General features: G+C 43.3%; 1 protein-coding gene across 28 annotated transcripts in view; it reads right to left on the reverse strand.

The window, feature by feature from the left end:
* Positions 1 to 27,701, reverse strand: part of DLG1 (discs large MAGUK scaffold protein 1) — a 149,634-nt gene that overhangs the window by 25,785 nt on the left and 96,148 nt on the right. For 15 of the 28 annotated variants that reach the window (XM_051991567.1, XM_051991560.1, XM_051991568.1 and 12 more), the window contains 6 exons: positions 26,079 to 26,132; positions 13,189 to 13,239; positions 8,888 to 9,012; positions 4,336 to 4,505; positions 3,369 to 3,505; positions 547 to 691 (listed from right to left, as the gene is read on the reverse strand). In XM_051991567.1, coding sequence (XP_051847527.1) covers positions 547 to 691; positions 3,369 to 3,505; positions 4,336 to 4,505; positions 8,888 to 9,012; positions 13,189 to 13,239; positions 26,079 to 26,132 — 682 coding nt within the window. Of the gene's footprint in view, positions 1 to 546; positions 692 to 3,368; positions 3,509 to 4,335; positions 4,506 to 8,887; positions 9,013 to 13,188; positions 13,240 to 26,078; positions 26,133 to 27,701 lie in introns of all 28 variants that reach the window. The other 13 variants (XM_051991559.1, XM_051991563.1, XM_051991556.1 and 10 more) reach the window with 1 other exon arrangement.

Raw genomic sequence — 27,701 nt, forward strand, 5'->3', positions numbered from 1 at the left:
AGTGAATGATGGAAATCTCTTACTGTTGTACAAATGTCTATACTTTCTAATATAGTTTCTTAATTTTTCCTTTATTTATTTTCATACAAAGGCACTGCGATTATATAATTTGAAAACTGAAACAGGTTTGCTATTTATGGTTCCTTTTGGTATAATGTCTTTTTATATATTGTGAATTCCTGTTTTTGCTTTGATAGCATGATTCAATCAGTCAACAAAGCTTTATTAAGTTCCTACGATGGGCCAGGCACTGTGCTCAACATTAGGGATACAAAAGGGGCTTACAATCTGTTGGGAAATACGCAGTGCAAATAACTAGACAAACCAAGCTACATATAGAGGGAAGGACCTGGCTTTTTTCCCTAAACATATCAATAATCAGAAGAATTTTAGGTTCTAACAACTAAAGCCTGCACTATTCATGGGCTGGATGTGCCTTTACCTAAGGGATACGTTGTGCTATGTCCAATACTTCTTGTGAACAATAATAACGAACAACTCAACAGAACAAATTGTCTATTAACCCTATTACCAAACTAAACTTACAGTTGGTGACATCAGGAGGAACGCAGCCATCGTTCATGTACATACTGGTAGGTTTTGCTACTCTCAGGTAGACAAAGTCAGACGTGTTCTTTAAGGCTGTCACGGCTTCTTCATGAGTCACTTCTTCTAAGCAGACACTATTCACCTAAAACCAAATGGGAATAGACAGAATGAAGATGCCATAACAGAAAACATTTCCGTGTATTAGCAACACAAACTGGTGCTTCCAGTCCCGGTACACAACGCACCACAACCATTGGGCCCACACTGGGCCTGGCACTTAGCTACACAGGGAAAGGAATGAAACAACAAAACAATGCACCTCAACCTAAGAGTGAAGAACATAAAGAAAATAAATGGACATAACACACGTGCCAAGGTGGGGGCCCAAGAAGGGGGGTGAGTGGTGAGGGGCTGGACCCAGGGGACATTCACACAGCTGCCCACGTCAGTGTCATGCCTCAGACACACTCATGGTGGTGAGGAACCAAAGTGGAAGGCAGGGTCAGCAATGAAGAGCGCAGAGGAAATGGCACGGGGGGTCTTGCAGAGCTGTCAGTGCTCAACAGGGGATTTCTGTGTGATGTTAGAGACAGGGTGGAGTATGCTGTGGGCAGTGACAGGCTGGTCCTTACTAGCACTTGCCACACTTCACAATTTCCAACACATTGTACAGATACTGATCTGACCTTGGAAAAAACCCTGGGAGGGAAGTGCTGCCGTCCATGATTGACAGTGATGGAAACGGAGCAGACAGAGATAAAGCGCTACTAAGAGTCTAGACTCAGATCTCCCTGGTCCCATGGCAGCAGCTACTGCACTGATGCCCAGGAAAATGGCTTAAAAGGGAAAGGGCGGAAGCACAGGGTGCCAAAGGGTGAATGGAAGAAGCACTGATTTAAAGCTGTCTCAGTGGGCACTTGGAATAGACCGGCCAGGTGGTGAACACCTGAGGAGGGAGGGACACGGGCACGGGACAGATAAGAGACATCTGGGGATGGGAGAGGAGATGCTCGTGTGAATGTAAGGCTTATCTGGGACACAAGAGAACGAGCTGCCTGTCAGAAACTAGCATGGAGGGAATAGGAACTGAGGAGAGGGTGACCAGAGGAGGAGAAGAGGGCCCAAGGAGGAGGCTTGGAGAACCTCCACAGTATTTAGTGTTCCTCCTTTGTTTCTGTGGAGGTGAACCGGAACAAGACCAAATTCATCCTGTCAAGGATTCCGTAGACACTGCTAGGAAAGGCACTAAAGTGCCCGAGCTCAACAACATCACAACATTGCAAAACCATTTCTGAAATGGCTTCCTAAATCTATGAATTACCCAAAAATGCCTATCTTCTCTGAATTTTACTTAGTTCATTAATTATAAATAACCAGACCAGAAGACAATGCTGCCAAAGAGATGAAGAGTTAAATGTCTTATTCAATAGGCAGGCAGTCCACTTTGACTATCTAAACTTAGGTTTCCAATTTTGATTTAATAAAAATAGCTGCATAAATAAGATCAATGCAGCTAAAATTAGAAGCTAAATGTTAAAAGGAAAGAGGAGCAGAGAATAAATCTAAATACATTTATTTATACATAAATCTATGAAATTTCTTGCATAAAGTTCTGATTTTTAAGCTAAAAAACTGATTCAGATGTATAAAACTAAGAGACAGTCCCCCGAAGATAATGGTCAAAAGAGCAAAGGTTCAATGGAAGAAATCGAAGTTAAACACAATTACATAAAAAAAAAACAAAACCAACACTTTAGTAATTGGAGAAATGCATGAGGTTCTACCTCAATCCCATCAGGAAAACAATCGCTGCTCTAAAGCAAAGCTTCTTAAACTGTAGATCGCGCGACCTCATATAAAGTCATGCTAACAGAAATGTGGGAGTCATGAAAAATTTGGCAAGAGTAAAAAGTACCAACTAATCCACCAAGATTTCTTATGGAAAAACAAACAAGCAAATCCATCATTAGTATGCAAATTTGCTTTTGTCTTTAACAAATGGTAAAATTATTTGGCTACCAAAGAATTGTTTTGAAAGACCTTTTTTTAATGACATATTATCAAAGTAAACAACGGTAGATTTGAAAGTCAGTGGGGCCCAAAGGGCAGTGAAGCCCTGGGCCAAGGTTGGCCTTCTGTGCCCAACAAGGCACCAAAGCTCTGAGTGCCTCTGGCAGTCTCCAATGCCAATGGCTAGATGCTTCCTGGACCCATGAAAGGACCAGGCCCAGTCCAAAAGACACTGCTCTTAAGCGAACCACCTTAATTCCAAGGGCTTGCTACAGCCCAGCTAAGACCCGCGCATTCCTCCGAGTTGTGAGGACCACCCCAGCTCCATGGAGAGCTCCCCCAGAAGCCTCTGCTGCCTGAGGGGCCAGAACGTGGCTCTGGTCCCCCAGGGTCTCCGATTATAGCCTTGGATGTCTCTGATGTCGACTGCCTGGTTCTTGTCAAACAGGGTCTGACCCCTTGGATCTTGGAGGCCGTGTCAAGGTCAGCTCTTCATCCCACCCCTGCTGCCAGACTGCATACCCATGGCTGGGGGATATGTGCCAGATCCAATGATCCGGAGAAGGAAAAGCATATGCCAGTATGTTTCCAGATAAAAATAAAGAAGAGCTAGCCTAGGAATAGCTGGGAATATTTTTAGGTATATGAATATGCTCCAAGAAAGACCCACAAAAATGTTTTCTTTTCATACTAAAAAATTCTTTAGTGTGAAGAAGCATCTTTCAAAATACATAAAATTATCATATGACTAAAAATATCAAAGTTCAGGAAGAAAACAGGAGACAGAGGAAAAACAAGAAGCTACTTACCGCTAAAAGTTTATCTCCAATCTGAAGTTTGCCATCTTTATGGGCTGCTCCCCCTTCAATAATCTTGGTGACATAGATGCTGTTATCCCCAGGAATATGCTGGTTCCCGACTCCACCAGCTATACTGAACCCAAGACCTGCTTGGAAAACACAAAAGCACGAATGTCCCCCTGAAACGTGAGCTTAGCTCATGGCCCTGAGAGTGTCTGAGACCACACTGACCCCCAATACAGATGGGACTGCCAAGTTTGAGTGCTCCTGAGGCACCTCTCTGCCAGCCCCCTGGGCTGGGGGCAGAGCATGCCCAGGGAAGGGGTCTGCCCAGAGCCATATAGCCAGGGGGAATCACGGGCAGGGAGCAGAGGGAATAAACACCTACCTGTGGGTCAGGCCCAGTGCTGAGCATTTCACTCATGTGGTCTTACTGGCCCCTCACAACCACCTGGGAGGTAGGGGTATTCTCCCCACTTTACAGCTGAGGAAAATGAGGCTGGCAAAGATGTAGTGATTTGGGGGTCCCACAGGTGGGCACTGTTTGAGACCCAACTCCAGGCCCAGGGTTCTGTCTACCGGCCCATACTGCCTACCCCACCCATTCTGAGGACTGTGACATGGAAAAGGAGATAAGTAACAGACTACAAATTTTCCTCAACTTCAGCTATTTCGCTTCAGCCACTTGAAATGTGGAGCAAATGTGTCATCCTAAGACAAAAGGTGTGATGACAGAAGTCATTATTTTTTTCTTGGCCCGGTTTCAGCTAAGTCATGGCTAGACTGCCCATCGGGCAATCGCCAAACAAAAGAACTACTCCAAGAAGACCCCGAGGGGGTGTTGGACATGTGGCAGAGGTGTTCATGATAAAGAGGGATACAACCTTAGGGTCAGGTGGCCAGGATCAGCACCCAAAGGCACCGCTTCTGCCCCCGTCCGCCCAGAACGGCCCTCCCTGTCTTCCTGCTGCCCTACCTTTGGGGCCTTTCACCAGCTTGATCTCCACTGTCTTCTCCGTCACTGGCTTCCGTCGCTTGACGTACAGACGCACGATGGAACCCGCTTCCTTCAAGGCTTCCACTGCTTTGCTGTGTGTCACATCCCGGACGTCAACTTCATTTACTCGCAAAATACAGTCGTTAACGCTAAGGGGTTACAGAGAGACAGAAGAGACTTCTAAATTTGTGTTTCCCCATCCCCAAACTGCACAAGCCCATGGCGGATCCTGGTCCACACCCCCCACAGGCCAACTGGACACAAAAATAACCCTGTCAGCTACTCCTGGGGCAAGAATTTCTTCACTGTCTAAGAATAAGCCTAAGGGCCCTGAACAAGTTTTTTAGAAAAATAAAGCAATCCAAATAGTTTATGTTGCAAAAAATTTAACTTCTCAGAGGTAATCACTTGGCAATGTATGGGAAAAAATAAAGGACTAGTGTCTACATCCTCTAACCCAGAGATCCTGTAGGGGCAAATGACCAAAAACAAAGCAGTTACTGTCACCCTGGAGACAGCTCAGTCGCAGTCCCTACGTGCACATCAACAACCATGGTGTGACTGAGATAATATGTACAAAGGAAAATAAGCTAAAGGAGGAAAACAAGTCACCGAGTATGCTGGGGTGAACAAAAAGACTATGATGTCCACAGAAACTCAATGCTGGGCTGTGCCAATGCGGGGCCATGGAATGGGTCCGTTGTCACCACTCAGAGGGCCTCGGCTTTGGCCTGCAGATCTCCAAGGCCAACCCCAAGGGGATACCTCCTCCTCTGCTGCTGTTCCTAATGACTGAAGACTCCCCACGTGGAGAGATTAACAAGAAGGGCTAGCTCCCAGCCCCTGGACAATCTGCTTCTCACAAGGCAGTCAAGGTGCTCACTGCCTTACCTGATGGCTACGTCATACCACTGACTTAATTAAGACTGTGTAGACCTAAAACCCCCAAATCGTTTTCAATCCGGGGCTTCTCTCCTTACCACCCACCCATCTTATATTTAGGAAGCTGATTTTTTGAAACCCAATTGAAAGATTTCATATGTATTAAAATTCATCTTTTTCCATTTCTGCCTGATGTTCTAATCTGTGCTTTACTTCAGGGTGATTTGGGTTTCAAGCTCTACGTATGACAATTGACAAGTGAAAACGTCTGGGGTATTTATAGTCATCGTAACGATCACATGAAAACTACAACTATTTTGTCTAGAAACAGAACGCCTTATGAGAAAAATGAATACAAATGTAAGAGATGAATTCACAGAATGTTTACATTACTTTACAAGATGCAAGTAATACCTCTCACCCGCAAGGCCCAGACGTGAAATGGACTCACATGCCATGGTGTGCCCATCCCTGGCAAGAAAGCCAAAGAGAATTATACCCTAGATACTGGAAGGAAAATGTCCTCCAAGTATTCAGAGAAAGCCGGGGAGGGTCTCATGGATAAAAATAAAAGGAAAAATGGTCAGGAATGAAATTCCACAAATACAAAGAGAAATACTCTGACAAGAATAAAAGGAGAATGATCAAAAGCACTCCCAATGGCTATGTGGGGCACTCACAGACCAACTTAGATCTTAAAAAGCTTCGTCCTAGAGATGAAAGCGGGGCAGATAAACATGGAGAAGAGCATCTGTGCTGCTGCAGTGAGAAGGAAACCTTCGGACAACCAAAGGAATCGGAAGGAAAAAGGGGATCAGGGAAGACCGGAGCTGATGCTTGAGATAGACAAGATGATGATTAGGTATCATGGAGGGAAGAAGACAAGACACAAAGTTTGTGGAGAATGATCACACGATCACTCTTCTGGAAATCAGCAGACAGAAGGACTAATAGGGAATGGACAGTTAAGAATGGAGAGAGCAGTGGGGCCCTCAGGATAAGATGATCCTAAAAGCCCTGGCAGCCAGGAGACAGATCTCCGTCAAAGACCTCGAGGAGGAGAGAACAAATGAACTGATTTTCACCAAAGAATGGAAGTTAGAAAACTAGGGGCTGGGGAAATTCAATGCGATTCCTGGTAAAATTGTCAACTGTGTCTCCCAGGGATGTTCGGGGGAGAGCTAAAAAAAGAAGCCATAAGCAAAGAACGGGCCACACCAAAATCGCTGCTTTTCCTTTCTGGGGGAACATGGCCACTAGGCGGCCAGAGGCATTGGGCCAGTCACGGACAGTCCTTGTTTGGCTGTGTCTGATCATTCCTTTCGGCACAAGGGCACCCAAGCTCTCCCGGGATCCTTGGAGTTCCAATCACCAGCACATTGCATAGCTGACCCTGAATCAATGAGCAGGGGTTTGATTTCTAGAGTCAAGCTCCCCCAACATGTGCTGTGACCAAGATCCCGGTCACCAGGGGGCCTTTCTTTTTATCTCACATGTCCAGAAGGGAGACGGCCAGGCCCAAGTGCATCCAGATGCCTCCAAGTGGCTTTCCTACAAAGGCTGGGCCAAAACAAAGCTCACCAAAGTGGATCAATATGGATTCTTCTGCAGAGAGATTCAAAACACTGCTTCTGTCTCCTGACAATCTGACAAGGGTGTTAGACATTACCTAGTTTAGCAAAAACAGGGGAGGAAATTTCTCACGCTGTACTTGTGAATAAAATGGCAAGACATAGGTGTGAGAAGGATACAGCCAAGTGGGCTTGGCAGAGAGAGAATGGCTGAGGCGGGTGACGGCTGGATTTCGCCTGTGGAGGAGGGCTTCGGCAGAAGAGGGTCCCAAGGCTCTGGCAGCCATCAACAGCCTCGCCCCACCCTTGGCCACCTCCTTCCTACCAGCCCCCTAAAATCTCTTCAGGAACTGTGGATCTCTTTGCTTATGCTCCCCCATCTTTGCTCAGCATTAGGTCCCTAGCTCCAAGTTGGCTGAGGGTGCCCAATGCGGAGTCTGAAAGAGCAGAGTTCACAGGCCACCGGAGGTAGGTAACTCTGGCCAGCCCGAGATTCTATTTCCTCCTCAGGAAGATGAGCAGGACCAAACTGGATCATCCATGTAAATGCTGTGCCAGCCTTCAAATGGCTAATGTTGGCTATGATCCTAACAGCATCTGGGTAAACCCCCTGGTCTGCTCAGGCCCACCACCCACACCCATGGAGGGCCAGCTGCCCTTCTCCTCCTACCTGGTCCATCCTGGAGGATCCTCTGAAGACTGGCCCAGGCTCATCTGGCCTTCCCTCTCCCCTTCTCCCCAGGGCCCTACTCCTGACCTTCTGGACATTAAAGCTCTAAGAAATGTCGACAGGGAGGTTTCCAGAAGCGAGGAAGGATGATGGCAGCCTGTTGAGCTATCTCCCACCCGGCCCTTTGTGAGTCAAGAAACAGCTGAACCACAGAGTTCCTGACGAAGGGGCGCAGGACGCCATGTCTGACAGGGGGACACGTCTAGGTGCTTCTGCGGGAGCGGTTACCAGGCTGCTCAGGGATCAGCATGGGGGCCCTTGCTGCCTTCCATGCCAAGGGTCACCTTGCGCTTCAGCTCCTCCAGGGCCCATTCACATGCCCAGGGTGACTGGCACCCATGTAGTGCTTGATGAATGCTGTTTCCTTCCTTCCTTCCTGGGAGCCCCAATGTTCGGAGGATAGCCAGCGCTTCACAAGCCTCCTGGCTGACAAGTTTCCTTAGTGTCCACGGCATTATGCTAAGATCTCAACAGCTATGGACACACGCCTGCCACTGGGAGCAAGCCAAAGAAGGGGGGCCACTAGGCAAGATAAAGCTAAACTTTTCCACAAGAAGCTTAAGAAGGCAGCAAGGGAGGCCTGAAGACACTTATGAGTGATGGGACCTGAGCATCACCTACTCGAACCCCAAGGGACAGAGACATGCTGGCCCGGAGTGCCCCCTGAAGCTGGCCCAGTACGCTGCTAAGCCAAGGCCCCATACGAGCATCTGAGGCCAGGACTATGGAGATGGTGGCCCCCCCAGCCCACACACTCTGTGGTCAGGTGCAGGCAGGCCCCAAAACCATTACCAAGTATTTCAAGGGGTGTCAGACCCCCTGAAAGAAGCCAGGATGAGGGGACACGTGCACAAGCTGAAGGGAGGCAGAGAGTGGGCTTGCTTAGCCTGTCCCCTCAGGTTCATGGCTGGGGCAGGGGGACCTCCCACTGGGGCTTCTACTCCAAGCAACTTCACTGCTCTTGGATTCTTAGTCACAAACTATCCATAAATATCCAAAACAAAACTTATCCATTTCTCACGGAGATAAAAAGTAAAATCACAGGAAAGACAAAGAGGAGGTAAGAACCTTTGTCCAAAGATCTATTGATAACAATGAGGGCCTGGACTTTGGCAATTTAAAATATATTCAGGATTTGGACAGCAAAAATCTAATTATACTATAAATAATACTTATTACAAGCCAGTCAGAGAAAATGTTCACAGCCCTTCTTAAAACACAAATTTCTTCCCAAATACACACCACATGTGCTTTGGGATAAAGAAAAACATAAAATTTGACTCCCTCCATCTCTTACATTAATAGAAAAACTGCAGCCAGCTTCCTTATCCCAGGAAAATCAACATACCGCAGTCGTCCATCCTGTGCCGCTGCTCCCCCGGCAATGATTTTTGTAATGAAAATACTCGAGTCGTCGCCAATGTGGGGGTTATCGGTGCCCCCTGCGATGCTAAAACCAAGCCCCGAATTGCCCTGGGGAAAAGAAGAGGGAGAGACATCAAGTCAGCTAAGAGGAACTTCACATTCTGCAGTGGAAATGTGTTTTCTGGATGAAAAATCATTGAGCACACGATCAAAGTGCCATGGAAACTGTCCTTTAGAGATACAGAAAAGGGGCAGCTGCAGTAAGCCCCAGAGCGGCCGGCCGGTCGGCCACTTCCATTTGCCGCTCTCAGGACACCAGTGTCCCCAAGTCCAACTGCACCACAGACCCCGACTGACAGGCCACCCAGTCATCCTGCAGAGGTTCTTCCACCTTGGAACCCAAGGTTTCCAGAGAACCATCTTTCTGGAGCATTCTTTGAGTCCTGGGAGCAGGAAGCTGCTCCCTGTCCTCAGCAGAGTCAGTCCAGTCAAGAGCTGGTAAAGTCACACCGCTGCAACTAACTGGAAACCGCAAGACTGAGGTGAGGGGTCATTGAGATGAAGACAGAGTGGCCGGACCGAGGCCTCCTGCCTTTTCACCTCGCCCACATCCCAGAAACAGGTTTTCCTTCAGCACTGACCACTGAGGTCTGACAGCCCCTCTTCTCTCTTGGCTATAAGCAATGGTGTCTCCCTTCTGTGCTGCCGAGGCTTTCAGTCTGACCCAGTGACATACAGGGGACCACATGTCCCAAACACATCTGGGGGTACTTTCAGAGAGGAAAAATAGAAAACAACAGATCTGACATCATGAAGGTTAATGTACATTTTATTAACTCCTTGCAAAATACAAAAGCTGTCCAAAAGACAGTTTAAAAAGGTTTTAAAAAATATATTGTGTTAATCAGCCAAATTCTGCTTTCTCACTCTTCCATCCCAATCCTCTCCCCTAACCAAATCCTCTCCCTGCAATTGAGAACACAGAAATAAACAAAACTCACCACACACATGAATAGCCAATCAAAACAAATTTCCACTTTGCCTAAAAAATACCTGTCTCTTTGTGAACTTCTCTATCAGATGTGGATCATGCTTTACTATTATCTGGTATCACTGTTGGTCATTATTTTAGAAGAGATCAACATAATAGTATTCCATTACGTTAAAAAACAACAGCTTCTTCATCCTTTCCTTCTTTTTAGGGATCACATCAGATTCCTATTCTTTACCACCCCAAAGAGCTATTTTTTAAAAAGGCAAAGCGTTCCAATGATCTTATGATGGAGAGAGCCATCTCCACCCAGAGAGAGGAGTGTGGGAACTGAGTGTGGATCACAACATAGCATTCTCACTCTTTTTGTTGTTGTTCGTTTCCATTTATTTTCTTTCTCATTTTTCCCCCTTTTTGATCTAATTTTTCTTGTGCAGCAAAATAATTGCATAAATATGTATTGGGAAAAAATAAATTGTCATTCTTTAACATATTGAAAAAAAAAAAAAAAGGCTGGGCAGCTAGGTGGCGCAGTGGATAGAGCATCAGTCTTGAAGTCAGAAGGACCTGAGTTCAAATTTGACCTCAGACACTTAACACTTCCTAGCTGTGTGAACCTGGGCAAGTTACTTAACCCCAATTGCCTCAGCCAAAAAAACCCAAAAAAACCCCAACCAACCAACCAACAACAACAACAAAAGGCAAAGAGAATTAAGTGACTTGATCAGGATCACACAGCTAGTAAATATCTGAGGCCCTCCATCTACTGTGCCATCTGACGGCTCCAAACTAGACCCATTTTTGTGCATGGTTAAAGTCTGTTTTGTTAGAACTCACCCCTCCCCTTCTCTACACTTTTAATTCCTCCTCTGCTCTTCTCTACTTTCCCTGCTGACTGAAATGTACTTTGGACCCAATTGTGAGTGTGAGTGAGTGTGTGTAGAAGGATGGAGGGAGAGCACATGGGCAACTGGACTCCTGGAATCCCTGATGTCACCAGGGATCCAGGGACACAATGTGAATCTAATCAGTCTGGGCTTGTTCACCTCCTTGGGCCTTTCTGGTGGTTCTCTTCCCGCCTGTGTTTAAACTCCAAAGGGTCTCCAAGGCGCCGGCCTTTTATCAGGAGCACTTGAAAGGGCTCTGTTTCCAAGGTCTCATGCCGGCTCCACTCGTTTTTGTTGGCCAAGTCCTTCCTGGTTCCAAGGTCACTGCTCAGCCATGGATGGTCTTGCGTAGTTTCTTTCTGCCGGGCTGCTCATGGCACTTTTCCTTTGACCTGGGAGTTTTCATTTTGGGGTTCCTTTCAGAAAGTGACGGAAGCAGCCAGGGGGGCCTGTCTCCTCTGGTCCTCAAGAGATCTGGGTAGCTCTCCTTCCTTGGAACTAGGATGTCCTAGACTCCTGTTTTGGTCATGGCTTCACATGGTCCAATGATTGTGTCTTCAATGTTTTCCAGGCCAGTTGTTTTTGCTATGAGAGACCCTGCCTGTCCTATTTTTCTCCTTTTTACTATTTCTTGTTGCCTCATAGAGTCACTGCCTGCTTTGGGTCACTCACATTTTCAGGGAGCTTGTTGCATGGCCAAGGTCTCGTGCCTGTTAAGCTGAGGTGCTCCTCATTTCTCATTTCCCCAGCTTTCACTGCTCTCCTGAACTTGTGTATTTAACTCTCTGCCACCACGGTGGCTCTCTTATGTCAGGACTTTTTGACTATCTGCTGACACTTCCAGCCTGATTTTAGGTTGGATGATTCCTTCAGGGCCAGTCTTGTTGCTGTTTTCTTGGGATATCGGGTGTTGGAGATACATGGAGGTATGTGAGCCTTCAGTGTCCCCCGGGATGGAAAATCAAATCTCACTGCTGGGTCCTGGGTGTAAACTCTGCAGTTTTGGATCAGAGTCTGAGCTGCTGGAATTCACTCCCTCATACCACTGGGTAGCTTGTTGGTTAAGAGGAGTAGAACGATAGATTTCTTTATTGCGGGATTCTGGCTCTAATTATTCCTCTGCAGATTGGGCTGTAGGATGGGAACGAAACCCTCCGCTGTGCTGCTGACTTCCGAACTTTCTCCTTTCTCATCCCAAGGCTTTCCTTTTTCCAGAGGCCTGGCAACACCATCTCCAATGCAGGCTTCCTTTTTACTCTACCCTGGATTCATGATCCACAACTGGACAGTGGGTAACAAGGAGATGACTTGGCACCTGTCCCCATCACATCACAATGTCCCAGAATGGAAACGAGATCTCTTCTTGGTGCAAAACCTTTCCTAGGCACTCCTATGATTGCATGTGGCATGCTAAGTACAGGCTCCACTGCCCTACTGTCTTCTACAATGAGCTGGGCCAGACAAATGACTGATTTCTCTCCTCTGATTTCCCTACCAGGGTTCAGTCAAGTGCATTTTCTAGTTCTATTAGAGGACGATTATGGAGGAGAACATAACTGTAACTGGTTCCAGTTAGTCCACCATCTTGGCTTTTGTCCACAAAATTGTTTTCTATCATTTTAAAAATTTTCTTTGATTTTTAAAAATTAACTTCTCTTAAAAATTCTTTATTGGTCCAAATGATGGCACAAAGCAGTCTAACAAACAAGATTTTTCAATTAATCTCTCCTAATGGAGAATACTGTAGACTTCCAAATAAGAAATACAGAGTTAGAGGGACCTTAGAGACTATTTTACACACACACACACACACACACACACACACACACACACACACACACACGAGACACTTCAGGGAAGCCCCTTCTACCTTTGACTTTTAGAGGTTTGGAATAATTCAAACACAAGTTGTTGTATTATGATGTGACTTTCCGTGTTAGCTGAAATTTTAGTAAAATTCTTTAAATAACCTAATTTCCTTATCTACCAGAATGAAGCCCTGGGACACCTTCCACGGCTTCTGGGGAGTTCATGAAAATGAGACTAAGTCATCAGCCTAGTCTCCATTTTTCCTGGTAAATTTCAACTGAGATAAGATGTGCTGCACTGAAAGGTAAAAGGAATAAATACTCACTCCTTGTCCCTGGACAATTTCTGGTTTCATTTATTATTGGTTATTACTTAATAAAGAAACTAGACTACATAAACAGAATAGATCTGTGTGTTTGTGTGTATGTGCTTTTAAAGAAAGATACCACTATTCAGGCCTTTTCAAAAGATTTTTTTTGAATCTATGATAATTAGAACAGATAGCAAAGCAAAAAGTTACTGTTGAAAACCAATTCTTATAAAAACCCAACAGATTCAAGCACAAAACAAATGAGGTCGATTAATATGTATATTTACCCGTTCCAGTGTGATTTCTTCATATTCATAATCTGCATCTGTTCCATTGACCTAGTGTGGGGAGAAGAAGGCCACTTAGAAATGACAAGGTTTTTTTATACACAGCTTTAACAACTAAACAATAAGAACACATAATAAAACAGTTAGAATATGATTTTTTAATGCATAGAAGAAAAGAGACATAAGCCTTACTAACAGATAAAAAAAATTTTAAATGGTGAAGGTAATTCAGAAACCTGATTTTTAATTCAAGTGATTCAACATTTATAAGTTCTCTACTCAGTATCCATCCTCCAAGGAAGTCTTAGGGATACCGGCCCAAAGAAGTGAGTTCTGTTCCATCCCCTTGGAGGGAGGGACAAGTGATGTGCGCACCAGAATCCCCACATTTACACGGATGCATTGCCCGCGTGCAGATGCGCGCACACACACGCCAATACTAAACACGGCACTGGAATGCAACCAAAGGAAAGGTGCAGAGCTTATCCTGGGACATCCAAGCAACGCTTCCTGCATGAGGGGGCACCATTCTGTGCTGCTGGAAAAGGGAAGAGATTCCTAGAGGCAGCAGAGATGGAGCCCACTCTAAACAGCACGAGATAGGGCAGAATTAGGGGGGAACGAGAAGGCTGACAACGTGGATCAAGACTGCAGAGGGAGGTGCAAAGTGGGGTTTAAAATCCCAGAAAAGTTATTTTCTATCTTCTGCTTGAGATTAACAGGGAAGATTGGGGATGGAAGGACCTAGGGAAGTACAAGATGAGAACCTGAAAGGAGAGCTAGGGAAGAAAGAGCGGGAGGGGGAATGGGCATCTTAACACTCTGGGCAGAAGACTTCCCAGAAAACCTGAATGGATCCAATTGAAGGCAGTGACTGTGAGACAACTGAAGGAAATGCAGGCCTTTCAAAGTAAAAACAACTGACCCAGAAAACAGAACAAGAGAGAAAAACGGAAGCCTCATCACTGGACCACCTGAAGACACGTGAATATTCTGAGGTTCGTCTGAAAGTCCGACACTCTAAAACCAAAAGAGTTTTGTGGCTCTCGGAGACTTCAGGCCACGCTGCTTCCTAATGGAAGACCGCCAGGAGTCGATAATATTTAGAATAAATGAGGTAAGAGGCCATAAAGTCCTGTTTTAGGGTGACAGAGGTGGAAGTATTAGGGCTTCTCTTATGGCCCACAGGGATCTGCACATATTGAAGCTCTTCGTATTCAAAATACACTTTTGGGCAACATTTGGAAAACAAATGAAAAGCTATCCATTTTCAATAGGAGACATTTATTTAAAAGGTCTGGCTTATGCCAAAGCATGGAAAATGTAAACTGAGTATTGAGAAAGCCACAGGGCCCAGAGGTAGGCCTGTGCCAGGCTCATCTCTAAGAGGTGCCCAAGGGCCAGCCCAGGGCTCTGGGGGACAGAGAAATCCATGACCTCATGAGTCCCTGAAACTCTATCTTACAAAGGAATGCCTACCAAGCTTCCCATCAGCAGTTTTTCGGTCAGCTCGCCACCTCTGAGCAAGGTCGGCATCGGAGATGGAGCACACGCTCCCTTCTCGGGCACATGCCAGACAGGATTCTTGCCTCAGCACAGCCTCCAAGCCCCTAAACCACTGGGGATGAAATTCATCCCAAAATGCACTGTTCCCATAGGCTCACCCTCTGAGAGAAATGAGCAGATGAAAGATACATCTTTATTCCTTTTCAAATGGTGGAGGCACCTACTATGTGCCAGGAACCATGCTGCTGTGTGAGCAGAAATGCCACTCCTTATTGCAGCTGACGGTTCAGATACATGTGGGTGGCCGCAGGGGCGGCCCCTGGAAGGGGATCTGCACTCCTGGGACCTCCTGCTGACAGTAGTGGGCCAGCACCCCGCAGACTCTGGGCCTGAGGGCTGGTTCTCTTGGGCTTGGGTGGAGGGTGACTGCAAGGATGATGTGGCACTGCCCCTGGAGAGCAGCCGGGCAATGCCCACCATCCTGCCCTCTCATGGCTCCCAGGACAAGCTCCTAAGGCTGTTGCCACTATCTCCACCACATAGGTTGGGGGGGGGGGGGAGTCAAGCCTAGAGAAGTGACTCTATTCAGTGCCTACAATATGCCAAGAAGCACACGAGGTCCAGGGGTGACAAAGAAAGTCCTGGGGTTCCTCTGGGGGGAGGGGCAACAATGACACAGAGAGAAGCAAGCACAAGGGAGGGCGCTGGGGAAGGACCTGAAAGAAATTTCCCTAAGTTAGGGCAGTCAGGGAGTTCAGTGAACCTCCAGGAAAGATCCTCTCAGGGTTAGCCCAGAGTCAGGGAAGAGGCATCCTCCCACCTTCCTGTAGGAGGATCCCTTTCCTTCTGCCTGAGCCCCTGGTTCCCTCACAGATCACTGGGGAGGGGGGAGGGGTGGGGTGGGGTCAGGACTCAGCAGGGGTCAAGTCTCCGAGGAGCTCTCCATTTGCAGAAGTTCTCTTCCTCACACCTTTCTCGCACACAGAACTTTACCCCAGATAATGGTCTGTTACAATAACGACTGGTCTTTCCTTCCAATAATTAAAGGAGACTAAGGGTCTCCTCAGCAGAATATAGCAGTCCCTACAAGACTCTTGCAGGGCTTTGTCCCTAAGTCCTAGAAGAAGCTTAATTAACAAGTGCAAATACATTTGTGTTTTAATGGCTGGTCTAGTCCAGAACAAAGACATCCATAGGGTTCTTGGCTAAGTCTCTCCCCATTGCAGTCCATCCTCTACCCCCTTCTTTAGCTGCCAACAGTTTTCTACAAGTACAGATTGGAGCAGGAGACTTCTCCCGGGAAAAACTCAAGGGGGCTTTCTGCCCCCAGATTAAAATGTAAACTCTTCTATTTAACATTTAAAATCCTACCTCCCCCCACCCCAACTTCTATTTCTAACTTCAGAGAACACTGTCCCTGGCAAGGTTCCAACTGTAGGCTGTGATCCCTCCCCAATCCTTCTGTTTCTTTAACAGACTTCTCTTTTACCCAGGAATATTCCTGACTCCCTCCCCAACACTGGGCTTTCACTTTCTATTTGTTCCTATTCCTATGCTTTTGATCAAGCTGAACAGATCCTAAATGAACTTGTTTCTCCCCCTCAAACATAAGCTATACTTTTTAGCAGTGACTTAACAAATATTTGCTGATCTCTCTTTAAACAGTAATGTGTGGGGGAGGAGAAAGGGAGGGAGAAAGCATTTGGAACTCAAAATCTGAAAACATAATGTTAACATTATTTTTACCTGAATGGGGAAAATGAAATATCAAGATATCACCATATAAATTTGATAGTAAATCAAACTGATTTAATTAAAACCAATGCTTAAAAATTTAAATTAAAAAAATAATGACAAAGGTGACATTGTGGAACACTGATTATACACTGAGTTATCTAGAGTTCTTAAGTTCATCTACAATGTCACACTGTTCTGTTTTCATTTACTGTTATAAACATTTTTTTTTGGTTCTATTCATCAGTCAACATTACCAGGTTTCTGTGAATTGTGCTTTTTGTCACTTTTTAACATTTATAATATGCATTGCTCTCTGATAACTGGATTTGTTCAGCCCTTAGTCACCAGATGAACAGATTAAATGCAGTAAAAAGAAAAACTAAAAACAACCTAATCTCAGAGGAAAAAAAAAGACATAAATGAACTCGCAAACACGAAATGGATTTACAAGCAAAAATCCTCTCAAACAATCAAGGAATAATAAGCTTCAATATTACACAAAATGTTGGGGAAAATAGCAAAAAGAAATGATTCTAATGTCCTTCTATGATACAAAGGTAGTCTTGATACTGAATGGGACTGATAGGATAAAGTATTTCTCAGTAGTGAGTCACATGATCCCTGTTCCCAGAGCTGGGACCCTGGGGGTCACATGATCTCTGAAGGGATGAACTTTGAACCTTGGGATACAGGAAGTTAGTGAAGTTGCAGGAAGTGACATGACCTGTGGGAGGCAGCAACATTGGTAACCATTGGTCAAGGATGGTGACGTCCCTTTAGTCTATCCAACGAGAAGGCTTGGGTCTTTTGCTTTTAAGTCCTGGACAAAGTGGAAGCTGGCCAGGTTCCATGAACACGTGGCAGGAGTTGGGATGGCTCCCAGGTGTGTCTGAGCCTCTCCTTGCAGGGATTAAATAAATGCTTTCTCTTTGTACCTGAAGATGTCTCTGATTAGTCAGGTCTAACACCTGTCCCACTCAATACTTAAGCCAGACAGAGTCAAAACAGAGGGGAAAAAACCACTTTTAGATAAAAATGGGTAATGAATATCTGCAAAAATTTTAAATATCAGAAAAATAAATACACATTAAATCATCAGCTTTTCTCTACATTACCCACAAAACTCAGGCAAGGAAAAATAGAGAAATTATATTTAAAATAACTACTGGATTTACAAAATAACGGGAATCTACTGGCGTGGAGAGGAACTTATATGAGAACAACTATAAAATAGTCTTTAAAGGACAACCTCAATTTGATTTATGGTAGGTCAAACCAATATAATAAATTATGACACCTCTCCCCAACAATTTAATTGTACAATGCCATACCAATTAAACCACCCAAAGAATCATATCAAAGAGACTGAAAAATAATTCATATTGAGATGAAAAAGTTTTAAAATATCAGGGGAAAAATGGGGGAGGGGGAAGAAATACCTAGAGGGGACAGAGAAGGCATGCTTAGTTGTACCAAAGCTAAATTACACAGCAATAATCATTAAAAGATTTGGTGCTGATTAAAATGTGAAAAAATTCATTAGTGGAGCAGATTTTTGTAGACAACATATAAAGCTAAGGAGACTCAGGAATTAATGTTTGATAAAACCAAAGGCTTTAGCAAGTGAAATAAGATAAAAAATAATGGGAAAACTAGATAGCATTCTGGCAGAAACTAGATATAGACCAACATCTTACACAGTAAATAAAAACATTAATAGAAACCAAACTGGACAATTTTGATTCTAAAAAAATTTAAGTTTTTTCACAAAGAAAAATGATAGCAAGGATCATTTTCTATTTTCTAGATAGAAAATTTGCGGAAAATTTTTGTAATAAGTTTCACTGATAAAGAAATTTCCAAGATAAATAAGGAATTGATTTAAACATGTAAGAGTAAAAGCAATTTTAATATATAAATGGTCAAAGGATATGAATGGGTTGTATTGAAAAAAAGTAACAGAACCTAAAGCCGCATGAAAAACCATTAGAGAACAGAAATGCAAGTTTACAACTCATACTTAATCACATGGGTAAAGCTGATCAGAAAGAAAAAATCTAAATGTTTTGCTCATGGAGGCTAAAGAAATCAGCTTTGAACTGGTCCAGCCATTCTACAAATCAGGTTTCCATGTGGTGTTCCAGCTTCCCCAACAATTTTTATCTAATGGGGCCTTTGGATTTATAATAAATCACTACCAGTCACTTAGTACTATGTTTTGTTTACCTAATCTATCCCACTGATCTACCATATAGAAATACTGATGATTTATGAGTATATTTTAAATAATGAAATTTTGCTCAAGTTGTTAATTATTTCAAGTATTTTTTTTAAACTTGATTCTCTGGGTTTCTTTAAGTATACCACCATATCATCTGCAAGGAGTGATAATTTTGTTTCCAATACAATTGCCTATTCTAACTGCTTTATTTTTCTTTTCTTACTGATATGTTGCTATTCTGAATAATAGTGGTGCTAATAGGCATCCTTGTTTCAATTCTAATCTTACAGGGAAGGCTTCTAGCTTATCTAGCATTACAGATAACACTTGTTCCTATGCTTTCTAGTGGTTTTTTTTCTTTTTTGGTTTCAACTGATTGTTTTTAAGATTTGTTCTTTGACCAAATTATTCTTTAGGATTAGATTATTTAGTTTCCAATTAATTTTTAATCTTTTTGCTGTCCTTTGTTAAGTGTAATTTTTATGGCATCCAAAAAGGATTTAATACTTCTGCCTTTCTACATTTAATTTTGAGATTTTTATGCCCTATGCAGGGCAATTTTTGGCTACACGCTACATATTGAGAAGGTCTATCTTTTCTGTTAGCATCTAATTTTCTACAAAGGTTCAACCTCCTTAGTTTCTTGCTTAATTTTTTTATTAGATTTATCAAGTTTTGAGAGGGAACAATTGAGGTCCTCCACAAATACAGTTTTTCTATTTCTTATAACTCATTGAATTTCTCCTTTAAAAATCTGGAAGCATATATGTTTAGCATTAATATTACTTATTGTCTGGTACTTTTTAGCAAGTAGTTTCCTTCTCTTTTAACTGAGTATATTTTTATTTTGGCTTTGTCTGAGACCTGGATTTCTAAACCTGCTTGTTCTTTTCTTTTTTTCTCTTCATCTGAAGCATAAACCCCACTTAGTCATAGAATATAAGCCTTGCGACATATTGCTGTAATCTCCTTGCTCATATTTTATTTAAAATTTTTGCACCAATATATTAATTAAGGAAATTGATCTATAGTTTTCCTTCTCTGCTTTAACTCTTTCCTGGTTAAAGCATCAGGATCACATTTGTGTTATTAGAGGAACTTGATAGGACCCTATTTTCCTCAAGAATTTATACAGTATTAGAATTGTTCTTTAAATATTAGGTAGAATTCTCTTAGGAACTATCTGGCCCTGGGGATTTTTTTCTTAGGGAGTTCATTCATGGTTCGTTCAACTTTTTTTCTAAAAGGGGGTTATTAAGGCATTCTATTTCCTTGCCTTTTAATCTAGGTAAATTATATTTTTATAAATATTAATTTCATTCAGATTGTGGCATGTAATTAGGCAAAATATCTTCTAATTGTGTGGGTCAAAAGCCATTAATAAAACAGCTGGATAGATCTCTAGAAGCAAAGCAAAGTTTATTTACGTTCTCGCGAGAATCGGGCGTCCCACCATCGAGCAGACAGTCGAAGGGAGGAAGCACCGTAGGGGGTAGGGTCGGCGCTTTTATCCCTGATGCAAATTTCCCCTCCCACCACTGACCCTCATCCTTATTGGCTGAGGATCTTACATTCTAAACGCGGGAACTACCCAAGAAATTGAACTTGGCCAACAAGTACATAGTTGCCCATATTTGGCTGAAATAGGGAGGATAACAAGAAGGGGACTTAAGTATGCCCTTGACCTTAAAGTCCTTCAGGCCTACTCAAACTTTGAAATAGATGAAGCCTTACTCGATTTTCACAACTGTCTTGAAAGATCTCATTTTATCTCGTTCATAATGATTGCTTTAGTTTCTTCCTTTTCATTTTTTGATACTGGATATTTAGCTTTCTTTTCAATCAAATTAAACAGTGGTTTATCTTATTGGATTTTTCATAAAAATAAATCCTAATTTTATTATAGCTCTAGCCCTTAATCTTTCTTTACTTTGAGCATGTCTTTCTGACTTAAGTATGTTTCTTGTAAACTAGGATTCTGTTTTTTGATCTCCTCTACTTATCCACTTCTGTTGTATGGGAGAGTTCATCCCATTCGCATTCACAATTAAGATGATTGTTTTTATTTTTCATCTTTTTCATATTTTCCCTCTTCACCAATTTTGCTCTTCTGTTCACTGCTTCCCCCAATCTGCCTTCCATTCTGTAAGACCTCCTTCCCCTCTTTAATCTCCTCCCTTTCTACTTCCAGGTTGGGAAGTACATACAACTGCTTGTGTGTATTATTCCCAATTTTGAGCCAATTCTGATTAGAGAGAATTTCAGGTGATACCCACCATCCACCCTCCCATCTTCCCTACCACTGTAAAAGGTCTTTTCATGCCTCTTCATGTGAAACAATTTGCCATGTTCTACCTCTCTTCCCTGAGTTCTTTTGGGGCTTGAGAGCAAATCCCATTTTTCTTTTGAGCTTTGCCCATACATTGTTGTCTATCTGTAGCCTGGGTATGCTGAGGCATGGAGGGAGAGGGGACAGGATGGGTGGGGGTCTTCCAAGTGTTGGTGAATGGCAGAGGCTTGCAGCTGGCTTTCTGGGATACCTCCTGTCCTGAACCGCAATCCCTTTTACCTGAATGAGACAGACCTTTCCTGCCAGTTTGCTTGCCAGTTCTGTTGTTCCAGACTTCAATTTTCTACTTATTCCACAATCTTGGCTTCCAGAAGTCCTCATTTCTTTTCACAACCCACTCAAACATGTTATGGTTCATATTCTCCTCAAATTAGACAGGATCCCCTGTTTCATCAAATATTGGATCATTTCTTTTTCTTCTTTAAAAGTATTTATTCCCATGTCCTTTTTCAAGCCGAACTGCCAAACATTCAAACTCTTCTTCAAGAAGCTCGAGCCAATGAAGTGGCCATGTTTGAATACCAAAAGTAAGTTTATCTAAAAGAACATTTAATGAAGAACTCACACCAGGCAAGTGCTCACATGGAGGACAGAAGAAGTGATATTAGGATATTTTTTCCTTGAGAGACATAGGAGACTGGCAGAAATAGAACTGTCCAGCACCACACACCCTCATCAAAGAAGGTGCTGTACTTTGAGCAAAGCAGAAGGAACACGAGATGCAGAAATTCAGACCTTTCTACTCCAATGGCCACGTGGATTCTCTGTGCTCCGGGAGAGCCTGCTAAACTGATGTCTATTGAGTGTGCACCTCAACAATAGGGATGTCATTCGGGTTCTCTTTGAAAACAAGGGACAAAAACTACCCATAATGGCTGAACTTGTTTAGGAGACCAAGAAGTCCTATTTCCTTCTGCTGTTCCTATTGATTTATATTCAAAGTCTTCTTCCTGAAATCTTTAGTAACTTCCATTCCAACTCCCCTCCCCCACTCCAAATCCCTTATTTTCCCTATCACTCAATTCCGGACTTTCTAACCTCCAACCATAGTTTCCTTGGGTGGGAATGGGGGTTGTTGGGGGTTTGAACCTCCTACTCCAAGCAATTCACAATCAGCTGAGGTCATTCTTCCAAATGAATCCTGGGTGGTAAAACAGGGCCCAGCTAGACACTCAGGGGTAGCCAAGAGTGAGACACTATCTCTTGTGTCCTTTCTGACTAATATAAGACAAAGCTGGGAACATCCCTGCCCTCGAGGAGCTCCGAGGCTGAGAGAAATGAGTACTCATGGAAACACAGACAAAGGTGGGAGGCCCAGCAGGGATTCCAGCTCCGGCAGCTCACTGAATGCTACAGGTTTCCAGTACCGGGATCAGCAATCCAGTCGCAGATATTTGCTATGAGAAGACTGGGTACTGCCTAATGGGCAGGCAGCAGCAGTTAACTTCTCAGCCCCTGAAGGGATTTGTGGCCCTTTCTGTTTAGTCGCATAAGCTGAAATAAAAAAGTCTGGAATCCTTAAGGACCACCCACTCCTTGACTACTTTCAAAAGTTTCTACAAAATAAACCCAGAGAACTCTGATTCATGAATTCATTATTAGCTGGAGGGGAGGGAAAAGCTCTTCCATTTTCACTCTAGGTGCTAAGACATTTCCTCAGCTCCACATGAGGGTAATTGCTTTTGCTGAAAGGGTAGTCAACACATGCAGCGTGATGTCTTCTGGTCTGTCATGTAGTCTAAGATGCTCCAGGAATCGCCTTCCTCCTTTTAAAGGAGATGAATCTCTTTGTATAGTTGCCTTAGAATAATGGACCCTGTGTTTCCAATTAGGAGTTCCAACATGGAGGGGAAAATGTTCAAAGAGCCGGGATCATCAGTGTCCAATAAACTAGAAGATGTAAATAATTTGACCCAATACTTGACCCAAACTGCTGGGAAATATGTTAAGAGCTTTGGCAGATTTTAGACAGAGATCCACAACTGACATCCAATTCCATAGTGTGTTCTAAACGAACATGGAACCTTAATATTAAAGACTGCACCATTTTAAAAAATCAGAAGAGAAGCAGAGCAGATAACTTTAACAACCACAGATAGGACAAGTATCCTTCACCAAAGGAGAGAAGGCAACCACATAAGACAAAATAACTTTAATGACATGAAACTGAAAAAAAACAACAATAACAACAAATAGAACAAAGAAGAGAAGCAGTATAGAAAAAAACACATGACACCTCCCTCTACACACACCCTTCAACACCATTCTCTAATGGATAAGTGCCCAAAGGTACAACCTCAAATGTCTTAGAAAAAAAGAATGGACATGATTAACAACCATGAAAGAAGGCCTCTGATCACTACTAAGAAAAAAGTAAAACCAAACACTGGCTTTTGGATAGCCTATGAATTGGCAAAGTCAAAAAAGGGGGGGGGGGGGGAGGGGGAAGAAGAGTCAACTTTGGAGAGAGAATGGGAAGATAGGAAAAGCTGTGCATTGTTGGTGGAGCTGCTGCTGCTGCTGATGTGATGAATGCAATGGCATATTCCTGATGGCTATAATGACTACAAAGCCTGATCTTGCTTTTTTCTAAATGAAAGAAGCCAAATCTCATCCATTCCCCATTTAGAGGGGGCAGAACTGGATCAGTGACATGGGACAAATCACTTTTCTCCACAATGCGGCATGTTCATTTGCAAAATGAGGTCTTTGGATTGGGTCTCTTTTCTAAAATCCAAGATTTTAATCAATAAGTATTCATATTCATATGGTAGGTTCATATTAATGCATGCTTTTAAACAATTAAAGACCTCAAAGTTTGTATAGTCTCAGAGAGGCTAAAAATAATGATGCATTAGGTTAAAAAACAAAGAGAGGCTCACGTCAGAGTTGAGGAGTGTTCTTTCTAATTAAAAATTTAGGTAGCCAGGTATCAATGCTAAAATGGTTGCTTAAAAGTGCTACTAAATAATGGATGACACTTTGAGCCATTTGGAAGTCCAAGAGGGAGGTGCCGGGGAAAGGGCCCTGACCCGGGTGCCAGAGGACCAGCAGGGCTCCTCCCTCCACCAAGCCCCCGAAGGCCCAGGGGCAGCTGGACTAACTGGTCATGAAGGTCCCAAGACCGCACTCCCCTGATGCTAGCCTGACCAGCGGGAGCTTCTCTAAGCTTCACCCAGGCATGGGCCAGGGCCTTCTCTCCCTGTTAGATGGCACTGAGGGGAGAGGAACCACACTTTATTCTTTCACATGTGTCCCGATCCATGCTGCGCCTTGATCGGTCACTTCTTCGGATCTCTTTCCGATCGGGAGCAAATTCCAGAATTTTACAATTCTAAGACTTGCTTTTACTGGCAAATCTTGCTTGACTTTGGAACACTATCATTGACTCACCTAACTGATTCTAATATTGGAGTCGATCTTTTTTCACTTGTCCTAGAACAAGCAAAAAGGCAGCAGCATCCCAAATATTAAAGCATCCTCCCTGTAGCACAGTAATACATGCCAGAAAAATGGCTTATCAAAAAATAAGTGCAAGGACAGAGTCTTACATCCAGAAAGGTGAAGAAAAAAAAATGAGGCAAGAGAATTCTCTCAAATTCATATCATGTTGTGAGAATGCAATTATTCCAACAAGGAATCAAAGGCAGTTAAGGTATATTAGGGAGCAGCAAGGGGATGCCAGTCACTCTGCTCTGCCTGCCTCAGTATCCTCATCTGTAAAATGAGCAGGAGGAAGGCATGGCAGACCATGCCAACATCTCTGCCCAAAAAACCCCATGAAGGGTCACCAGGCAGAAGGGGAACTCTCCTGTCTGCAGAACTTCCCCCAAGGAACCAGACAAGGGAGCCATCCCACACCTGCCTCTGACAGGTGTGCCATGGAGTGGCCCAGCATACAGGAGGGATGGCATCTGGGAAGCTGCAGAAACATGGCTGAAGTCCAAACAGCTTCAGGTGCCTACCTGATGCAGGCCCAGTAATGAGAAGGGGAGGAGGGATATAACTGGAAGTGCAAAACTTCCAAAAATGAATGTTAAAGGAACAGAAACCAAGAGGAGAAAACAAGGGCTAAGGAGTTGAGCGGACCGTCTGCTGCTGAGCTGAGGCAGCAGGATGTCATCAAAGGCAGGGAGTGGGCCAGCCGAGGGGGTCCTGTGGAACCCCCACCAATACCACCTGCCACCATCTTCCCACAGCCTCCTAGGGGGATACTCAGTACACTTTAGGAAGGATGGGTGAAATGACTGCCTGGGTCCCCCAGCTCCCGTATGTCTCAAAGCAGACCCCCTCACTGGGCTGCCTGGACCTCGGGCCTGGGGAGGACAGGGATGGTCTGGGATCCAAATTAACAGCCCCCACCGGGAAGATCCCAGGCCCACAAAGGCTGGAATTCACTCCTCTGCTTTCTGACTGGACCTATCACAGCTCACACTGGAGCCTGTCAGGCCTTCTCTTCCTCCTTCCCACCCCCCTCATCTCCACTCCTCCTTCCTTTTCAGCTGTAAAGGTGGACACCAGCGAAGGCCCCTCAGATCAGTGAGGTGCCCGCGTGTGCCCCATCCTAGCCCGGGAAACGGCAGTCATTCACCTTAAGCCAGGAAGATACTCAAAAAAAAAAAATCATGATAGGCCGAATGTCTAAGGACTGCCACGAAGCCCTGACCGGCCCCCTTCATCAGACTCCCCAAAACATCCAAGAGCACATGGATTCATTGCAATGATCCACGTAGTGAGCCATACCGGTACATACAAGATACTCTTTTGAGGTTAATCAGATTTAGTTCAAACATAGCATAGATTCCCAATCAAATTTTCCTACTTACTGACAAAGCATGAAGTCAATTGTCAAGATTAACTTATTTGACTTATGCTTGCTTCAGCTACTACCACAATCTAGAAGTACTTAAGCATATTAAATTTTATTCTGCATCAAAGATATGCTATATTATAAAAAATAGTTCCAGTTATATGATTAGAAAGAAATTCTATGTTCTCACTAATAATATCTATCTCCAGGAAAAATGCCTGACTCCAAGGATAAAAAATAAGAATATCCAAAAAATGTGAACTTACATATGGTGAAGTCTCTAAGTTCTCTGTGTTGACCAGCACTGGAGGAGGATTTGCCTTTGAAGAAAAATGTTAAAAAGAATTAGTTCCATAAACGAAAGAGGGCAAAAGTTGAGCTATCATAGCCGCGACATTTCACCAACAGCTGTCACTAAGGCATGTTAGGAATACACAGAACATTTACTGTTTCATAAAAGTTTACTATCACATCAACTTTTCTCATGCTACAATGACCATGTTTTATCTACCAAAAAAAAAAAAAAAAAAAAAGAAAAGAAAAAAGAAACATAGGCTATATGGTTCCTGCCTGGACATTACTTTTTTTTTTTTTTTTTTTAAGTCTTTCCAGGTTTTTATTGTGTTTTGTGCTTTTCTTTGTGAAAATACCCTGCTCATCATTTTTTATAACACAATAGTATTCCATCACAACCACACATCACAACTTGCCCCAATTGATGGGCATCCCCTCAATACCCAATTCTTTACTACCATAAAAAGAGCTACTATAAATATATTTTTTTACATATAGGTCCTTTTCTTTTCTTCTTCTCCTCTTTTATTTTTAATCTCTTCAGAATATCTACAACTTAGCATTGTGGGCTAACAGTAGTTTTAACCGCTGAGTTAAAGCATGTGCATGGTGTTATAGCTCTTTGGAGATAGTTTCAAATTGTACTCCAGAATGGTCTCACCACCAGTGCATTGATTCCCCTATTTTTGCACATTCCTTCTAGTATTTATTATTTTCCTTTTCTTTCAGATTAGCCAATCTGATGAGGATGAGATGTTACTTTCAGAAGTGTATTAATTTGTATTTCTCTAATCAATAGTGAGTTAGAGCATTTTCTCATATGTTTATTCCTTTGATTTCTTCTTTTATAAACTGCCTGATCACAACCATTCATTGAACATTTATCAATTGGGGAATGATTTATATTCTTATAAACTTGTCAGGTTATCTGTATATTTGAGAAGCGAGACCTTTCTTAGTGAAAACTGTAAAACTATCCCCCATTTTCTGCTTTCCTTCTAATCTTGACTACATTGGTTTTGTTTGTGCAAAATCTTAATTTAATAAAATCAAAATTTCCTACTTTCTATCTTGTGGTTCTATCTATCTTTTGTTTGGTCGTACATTCTTCCTTTGTCTAAAAGTCTGACAGGTAGACTATTTCACAGTCCCCCAATTTGCTTATGATACCACACTTTATGTCCAAATTATGTTCCATTTAGTCAATTATACTCTTATTTTATACACATTGCTTTATGAATCATGGGAGAGAAAAATCAGAGCAAAAGGGCAAAACCATGGAAGAGTAAAAGAAAAAACAGAAAAAAGAAGTGAACAGCATGTGCTAATTTACATTTGGTCTCCCTAGTTCTTTTTTTGGAGGCAGATGGCATTTTCTGTCCAAAGTCTGCTGAGATTGCTCATGTTTGATCATTGGGAACATGACTTTTAAGCAATAAACTCCTATGGAGAGGCCAAGCCCTAATGGGAAGTAGATCAACAAGGGTTCCTCACAACTAGGCGAAAGAAAGTCAAAAAGAGCCAGTCTGTTTTCAAGGGGCTTGTGTTTGCTCAGGGCAGAAAGCCTCAGTTAATGCCCAAGTCTAGGGCGCAGG

Source organism: Antechinus flavipes, chromosome 3 (genome assembly GCF_016432865.1).
Source record: "Antechinus flavipes isolate AdamAnt ecotype Samford, QLD, Australia chromosome 3, AdamAnt_v2, whole genome shotgun sequence".
NCBI lineage: Eukaryota > Metazoa > Chordata > Mammalia > Dasyuromorphia > Dasyuridae > Antechinus > Antechinus flavipes.